The sequence below is a fragment of the Nanorana parkeri genome, unplaced genomic scaffold (assembly GCF_000935625.1).
Source record: "Nanorana parkeri isolate BGI_ZX_2015 unplaced genomic scaffold, ASM93562v1 scaffold233, whole genome shotgun sequence".
Classification (NCBI taxonomy): Eukaryota; Metazoa; Chordata; class Amphibia; order Anura; family Dicroglossidae; genus Nanorana; species Nanorana parkeri.
The window spans coordinates 803,359-811,195 of record NW_017306501.1 but is presented as its reverse complement, the minus strand read 5'-3'; the positions used below and the strand labels follow the sequence as shown (position 1 = coordinate 811,195).

At 38.5% G+C, this 7,837-nt stretch overlaps 1 protein-coding gene across 1 annotated transcript in view; it reads right to left on the bottom strand.

Moving 5' to 3' along the window:
• Window positions 1-7,574, bottom strand: part of SCGN (secretagogin, EF-hand calcium binding protein) — a 37,239-nt gene extending 29,665 nt beyond the window's left edge. Inside the window, exons 1-2 of the mRNA XM_018556308.1 lie at window positions 7,370-7,574; window positions 6,077-6,144 (exon numbers count right to left, since the gene is read on the bottom strand). Of these exons, the coding sequence (XP_018411810.1) occupies window positions 6,077-6,144; window positions 7,370-7,439 (138 nt within the window). The 5' untranslated portion in view covers window positions 7,440-7,574. The remainder of the gene's footprint in view (window positions 1-6,076; window positions 6,145-7,369) is intronic.
• Between the last annotated feature and the right edge of the window lie 263 nt (window positions 7,575-7,837).

Sequence of the window (7,837 nt, the reverse complement as noted above, 5' to 3'; positions counted from 1 at the left end):
GGTCAGGCCTAACATAACTTATATAACTATTTAATGGCACTGTGACTCTGGAACCAGGTCCTGCACTTCCAGGGCTCACCTGCAGGTGTCCGCAATTAAGCACCACCTGATGGTGATCTGGGATGGTATTTAATCGCTCCCTGCAGTGAGCCTGGTGCCACAGTATTGTCACCCTAACCTGTATCCTGAGTCCTGTATCCTGAGTCCTGTGACTTGTTGCCTTTACCTGTATCCTGGTTCCTGTTTCCAGTATCCTGTAGCCTCCTTGAACCCTATTGATCTGTGGCTCCCCTCTTGTTGCCCTGCTCCACAGGTTTGCTTGCCCTGTTGTCGTCTGTGTATGATTTTGCTGTTCGCTTCTAGTTTGGTTACTTTATGTTACTTGTGGGTGTTGGTGGGGTTGCTTGTGTTTTTATGATTTTGGTTGTGTTTAATAAACTATGAGTTTCTAAGCATTGTCTGGTGTGGTCACACATTTGGTCCTCCCGAATAGATACCTGCCTGCAGTGTGGGGACACCAGTGCACAGTATTGTGACACAGTAACTCTGTACTTAAGCTTTTGCACATGGTTTCATCATGTTGACCTTTTTGTTGACTAAATAATAAAATGCAAACTTTTATAATTGAGCTGTTTTGTGAGATCAGATTTATATAACTGCAGGACTTACTGAGAACTATATGTCTGTTATAGCTATGTGTTGATATGTAAAACCAAGAATGTTCAGCCATTATCACATCACTATATAGTTAATTATTTAAAAAATAACAAGGTAAGATGTTATGAGAATCTGAAATGTTTGGGATATACAGTACCGTATTTTTCCGTCTATAAGACGCCCCCATGTATAGGACGCCCCCCACTTTTCTTACCCAAAATTCAGGAATCAATATTTTCCATGCTCTTTTGCATAACTGATTATATCCTGTTTAAATTTTGCAGAGTAAGACAGCCGCTTACTGGTACCGGTATTTACCAGTATTTTTTGTTTGTTTTCTGACATTTTTATGGGCTCCCTGTTGCATCTGGGCACTGGATACACGCTCTCCGCAGCATCAGCTGACGTCAGGTACATAAGGCTCATGATTGGAGGAAACCTGTTAGCTTGTCTCTGCAATCGGAAGTTTCACTCGTGAGGCTAGTTTGCAGAGGTATCGGCAATTTCACAACCGCGGTTCTCCTCGCGGCCCCCCGTGTATAAGACGCCCCTCTATTTTTAGGTAAATATTTTTAAGAAAAAGTATAGTCTTATACACGGAAAAATACAGTATTTTATATTGTGGTGATAAAGGCAAGATGGTACTGATAACAGACTGCAAATAAACAATTTATATGAATAAAGGCAAAGTCTTTAATTATTTCACTTCAATTCCTGAGCAAACAGTTTTATCAGACAGTAATATAATATCAGCAAGACAGATGAATGACATATAATGGTAGATACCACAACTTTAATGTTACAGATATTTGTTTGGTCATAACTACCCTATAATCAATAGCTTCTCAGTTTCATCAAAAAAATTCTCAATCATTAAAACTGATTTAAAGCAGATAAAAACACTATTAATCCAGCAATGTATTTGTTAAAAAAAAAATCATAAAATGTATTATTCTACATTGAACTAGAGCAAGTTCCTGATTCTGTCTTGATTATAATTTTCTATAATCCCCTGTACAACAGCACAAAGGTGGGAGAGTCTGCACTTTGTGCCAACCAGGGTATTCTTGCTTACAGGGAACATGCTTATAGGAGCAGAGAGCAAAGAGGTATTGCTTCAGTGAAGAAAAATTAGATCACCTTTCTAGCTTTCAGTCCATGACCATCTTCCTTTTAAAATTATTATGTTGAACTTTGTACTGATGTTTGTGGAGCAGGAGAATGATGTTCAGTCTCTGCATTGTTTGAAGCATCCCAATTCATCTTTATTTGTCCCAATCATGGATGAGCTTGTTACATGCTGTTGTCTTTCCATAAAGAGGTCAAACTAAAAAACTAAAGGAGTAGCTATTTTATATTTTCCTTCACTGATAATGTCATACATGATGCTGTCTTCTATCCAGCATGTGTGTTTCAGATCATAAAAATACTTTTTGTGTCAACATTTTAAAAAGCAATTCTTAGCAAGTTTTTGGGGAGTTTTCCCCAAAATTAGGATTTTCTCAAAGAAAGGTGAGCAGAGGCGCATGGAGTGCAAGAAAGAGTTTTGGATATTTTCTGATAAATCATTTTATTTAACAAACAAGGAGTTCAGGTACACCGTCAACGCATTTCGTGGTACTGTACGGCCACTTCTTCAGGAAGGTGTATGACTGGGCTTACAACAAAGTAAGCTGTGTAATTCTTAGCAATAGGTGAGCAAAGTAAGCTGTGTAATTCTTAGCAATAGGTGAGCTACTAATATTAGCAAATCAAAGCTGCTTAAATAAGAAAGTTCACTCTTGTTACTTTAATTCAAGTTGCCTGCAATTCCCTAAATTCACATTTCAGAAAGCACCTCACAGGGTCAGTAGGAGGACAGGAAGAAGTTACTTCCAGGAACTTATGCATGTGACTTCCACTCTATTTGCATATCATATCACATTTAAACTTCTAAGGCAGGTTTGAATCTGATTTGTGGGTAAGAGAATTTGGTACATTATTAGTGCTGTTTAAAAGGCAAGAAGTAACATGCAGTGAATGTTCTAGCTTTCCAAGCGGTGAGTGTTCTAGCTTTCCAAGCGGTGAGTGTTCTAGCTTTCCAAGCAGTGAGTGTTCTAGCTTCCCAAGCAGGTGAGATCCAGGGTGACCAATTCATTGTCAAAAGAGACTAAGGTGGACTAGTGCAGTAGACATGCGCCTGGATGAACAGCAGGTAGGCAGTGTTCCCTGTATGCAAATCAATGTTTAAATGCCATTTTTGACTAGAATGTACCGTAAAGCAGAACTCCAGGGAAAGATTTTTCTTAACCCTTGATGTGGGGCTACCCCTGTACTGCAAGGGTTACGTGCTCGCTTTTGTCTAGGTTCAAAAAACAAAGTTAGACTCACCTGTTCCTCAGAGCCGGCTTGCTCCATGACTGGTCCTTTCTGCTTGTCTCCTCCATGGTGTCTTCACATCCTATACACTGTGTATAGAACACAATGACTCCTGAGACCTTAGACCACTGCAGCGGATAGGTAGCGAGGCAGAAAGGCCTGGGCTAGGAGCTGTCTCTGAGTATTAGATGAGTAGAACTTTGTTAATTGTGAACCTAGAACAAAATGAGCCGTTAACTTTTGCAGCGTGGGGGTAACCCCAAGGCAAGGGTTTAGAAAATCTTTCTCTGGAGTTCTTCCTTAAATGTAACTGTGCTATCCAAAATGCACATTAAAACATTATTAGGGTTTCACAGCAGTCCAAGTCTATGCATGAGCTCCTACCTATAAAGACTGACAGGACACAAGGCAATATCTAGGTGGCTTATCTTGTAACTGATTGTATCTCAATAGTAATTTAGCAACTATAATGATTGCACTGACGTACCAATAGCAACTTGAGGGAGAATTGACAAATCTCAATATGAAAATAGAAAAGGGCACAGCCTGGCAGTGCAGTCTGCAAATAACACCAGGCATAGATTTTAGTTAAACTTAAAAAATAAGTCAAAATAATTACATGCTGAAAATACATGGTAGCTTATCTTAAATTGCCTCTAATAATAGGTTCCATATCCAATAACATTACAATGTGCACCTCAATGCAGTGTAAATACATATATGCACCCAAAGAACCATAGTGCTAGTAAAGCTGGACCAGCTCAAGGGTAGACTCCAGCCTCGGCCAGCCTGAGCTATTGTTCATAAACAGGTGTGGCAATACTTTTCAACCTGATTTGATTGTTGTTTGACCTTTAACATTAATAGTACTTGAGTGCTAATAACATCTTTATAAATGAACCCTCTCTAATAATGTTCTTGAGCTTGAGACTTTTTAAGAATTATAGTCGTTGATGATTGTGTCTTTTTTTTAAATATGCTCAATATTTAAGATTTTGCAAGCATACAAGGAATCTACCAGCACAGAGATTGCCCAAACATGAAACAACAATAGGTGTTACCTCAACAAGCAGTTTCAGACAACGTGTGCAAAGTTTCAGACAAGAGTTCTCAGTCCTCCCTTCACATCAGAGTCCTATGTTATAACCTCCACCAAGGTGCAGCTGTGGCAGCATGGCAAAGGATGGGAGGTGGAGCAGGTCTAGACAGAGGCTGACTTCTGTCCTCTTCTGAATGCTGGAGGAGGTCCTGGATGCAGCCCATCCTGGATTAATGTCTTGTGTTGCTGTTGTCCAGCTTGTCTACACCAAAAACACTGTGCCGCATTATGGCTGTACTAATGTATCACTAAATAGTTATAAAAATCCAAGGTAGGCTTGAAACTGATTAATAAATGAAGACCTTTTTAGAACTGGCCCCATGATACATGAGGCTTTTTGTAAGCGAGAGATAGTGAGAGAGTTGACTCCACTGCATCCAGGCAGATAAGCAAAAGGGTGCCCATAGCATCATATTCCCAATGAAAGAGTATAAGTGTCTGGTGTGCTACCACCATAACTAGATGAAAATGGTAACCCTGAGAAAGTAGGCTGTTCTTTCTAAAGGTTTACTTTTGAATTTTGTTTACACTGTCACTTTAAGGACTAAACTACAAAACTATTATATGGCTACATGGTACCGACAGAAGCATATATTAACTGCAACCAAAAGTACAAAACTCCAAAACCAAAAAGTAAACCACTATGTAGATACAGCTACATGGTAGTATGAAGTTGTAACAAATATATGTACATAGTTAAAGTGGACCCAGAACAAGACACATTGGGGTTGATTTACTAACCTCACAAACACGCCACAAACACGCCATGCAAAAACACGCCGATTGCGCGCGTGCGTGCGCGTATACGCTTGGCGCGGAAGCGTATGCAGGTTATAAAGATTCTTGATAAATACTACCAACACGCGCGCATGGCGTGTTAAAATGCCGAGGATTCAATAGGGATGTGCAACAACCAACAAACAGCAAAGGGAAGCCCAGTGGCTGAGCGGTTAGAGGACCTGCCACACAACACCTATTTCCCCGGTTCAAATCCTGCATCAAGTGAGTGGATAAAACGCGCCATGCCTGCGTGAAACCGCGCCATGATGTACGTATTCACTTGGTAAATGCATTTCTGCGGGTTAAAACGCGCACGCAGCCTGCGCGTGTGCGTGTTGGGCTTCGTAAATCAGCCCCATTTTGTCATGCTGACTTGCTTATGAAGATTCATTTTCCAGGACTGTCATTCATATCTTTGCTTCACTACATGGTGAGTCTGTGATTTAGAACAAGAATGTGCATGACAGATGCCCTACTGTAAACCTCATATGCATGCACTAATTCCGAGTTACTGACTCACCAAGATAAGGATTACAGCCCTGTACACTGCCTCTTCATAAACAAGTTATCAATATCATTCTTTCTTTCTCTTTCTTGTATTTCATTTGTGAACACAGAATCTGCATCAGCAAGTAGCAACTCTAGATAGCAATATACATATCTGCTATAGTACAAACAAATAATACAATATGTAACTTAAATAGTAGTAACAATCTCTTTCATTTCTTTTCATTGCACATTCCCCCAAAGCCATAATTCAAATATAAATAGATTATAACTATAGGTAGGAAAGTCAATATTATAATAATATTTCAAGTCTGCAGATATCAGGAGAACACATATATCTTCATACTTGACACGCTGCTATCCTTAGCACCTTATTGGCTAACTGCTTTGTAATAACTTGTTTCAGCATTATTCAGCCTAGACTTACTAGAATGTGATATTAATCCGCATATGCAACACATACATATAGTAAATGTTATGTACATAGCCATACGAATGCAGCTCCTTTCTTATTATATACCTTTGCATGTTGCATGTTACCATTATCAATGTAAGGGCTGCAACTGAATGTGCATAGTATATTTACAAACTTGTATACAATTAATAGTCTCAGATAACATCAAAATTAGATTGAATAAATATAAGCCATCACAGCAGAATATAGAAGTTACTTACCGTGCCTAGTTTTTTAAGAAGGTGACAAAAGAAATCATCAAGCTCTTTGCCTTCAATGTATCCATTGTCTAAATACATAGAAAAAAAATGTAATTCAATATTTATGTCAGTTACAATAATGTCCTAAGCTTGTAAATTCAAGAAAAGAATCTATCCAATGCATGCAATAAGTACTATTTTTAGTTATGTATACAATGAACTATTTGGATCCTTCTATTAGATGAAGACAGATGCAGTAATGCATGTAAACCAATCAACAATCATTTGTTATTTCTCTGACTGCTGAAAGTTGAAATACATTTGTCTAATCAGCTTTCTGTAGTTCCACATCAATGTTTCAACTGCCTTATTAAATAAGATCTGTTCTGCATGTCCTTAATGTGAAAAAATAAAATGATAGAACACTGATCTGCTGGGTGAGGCAAGGTCACCAATATTGGGTTATACAAGGTATTTTACACTGTTGATATTTCCGACGATAGGAAGTCTTTGTCAAAGTAAATTACATCCAATCTCCTCGGAAATGGAAAATACTTGCCTTTAGTTGGTAACATAATCTATTTAGTGATAGGGTACTGCCAGCTGCTAAAGGAGTATGAAAGGTGAATTAAAGGTTGTAGAAATGTTGCAAATGTTTTGTCTATGGTTGTTGTTAATAAGCAAATACAGAACATTCAGTGTATACCACTATGTTGTGTATAAGTGCATACATACATTATCTATCTATCTATCTATCTTACACACCCAAGTTTTGCTTTTAAACTACTTGGGGCACTTTAAAGTTCAGCTCTAAAAGCCATGCATAAGGCAAATTAAATTTGCATATTGGCAGCCTTCGCAATGTGTACTGGCAGTGTTTTTATTACCTATAGAATACCTTGTATTGCAAATGAACACTATTAGGACTTACATAGTTGGATTTTTTTCTGTATTTGACTTAAGTTTTAATTACGCTTTAATCACAAGGCTGCGGATTTCTAATTACTTTTGTAATGTGGATGACTGTTTAAAGCTGCTTTTAAGACCCGCTTTACTTTTTTTTTTTGACCCATCCAGTCCCATTAAGATTCATTCATGTTGCAGGCAAAAGTAAGTCAAATGCCCCTGTGCACAAACGCTGAAATGTAGAAGACCGCGTTCATGAACAAAGAATATCTATATGAGCCTTTATACAGATAGGCATCATTTTATAGGCTGCTACACATTATTAGTTTTGTACTTAGACTGATTTTCTGTCTGTGAATAAATAGCCTAAAGTTTAAAAGTTTAAAAAATGTGGATGTGTTTACTTACCATCAGAGTCAAAACGCAGCCAAATCTCCAAGAACTCTGCAGCATCCAGCTTGAGAAAGCCGCTGTCCATGGTGCTAATTGTGATAACAGTGCTGAAGGGGAAAATGCAGAGCAGAGCGCAGACTAGAGCTGAACCTTCCTTTCCACTTCAGCTCTCAGCTTTATTTATGGTGAGCAGCTATCTCCTCCCATGAAGCACTTGTTGCCTGAAAAGGAGGCAGGATCATCTGCAGCACTAATGTATCACATATGCTGTAGTGAAGGCTAAAGTCCAATGAGCGTTATCAGAAGTTCTATTGTTCTGATGGCTGCCTTGCGTCACTGTTATGTTTCACATCACATTGACTGTGACATGCACATAATACATATTATCTAGGCAGATGCATAGACATATTATGCATTCAAGATCTCTGCTATATTATGACTCCTGTGCATAGGCTTACATTGACATGAGCTAAACTACATGCT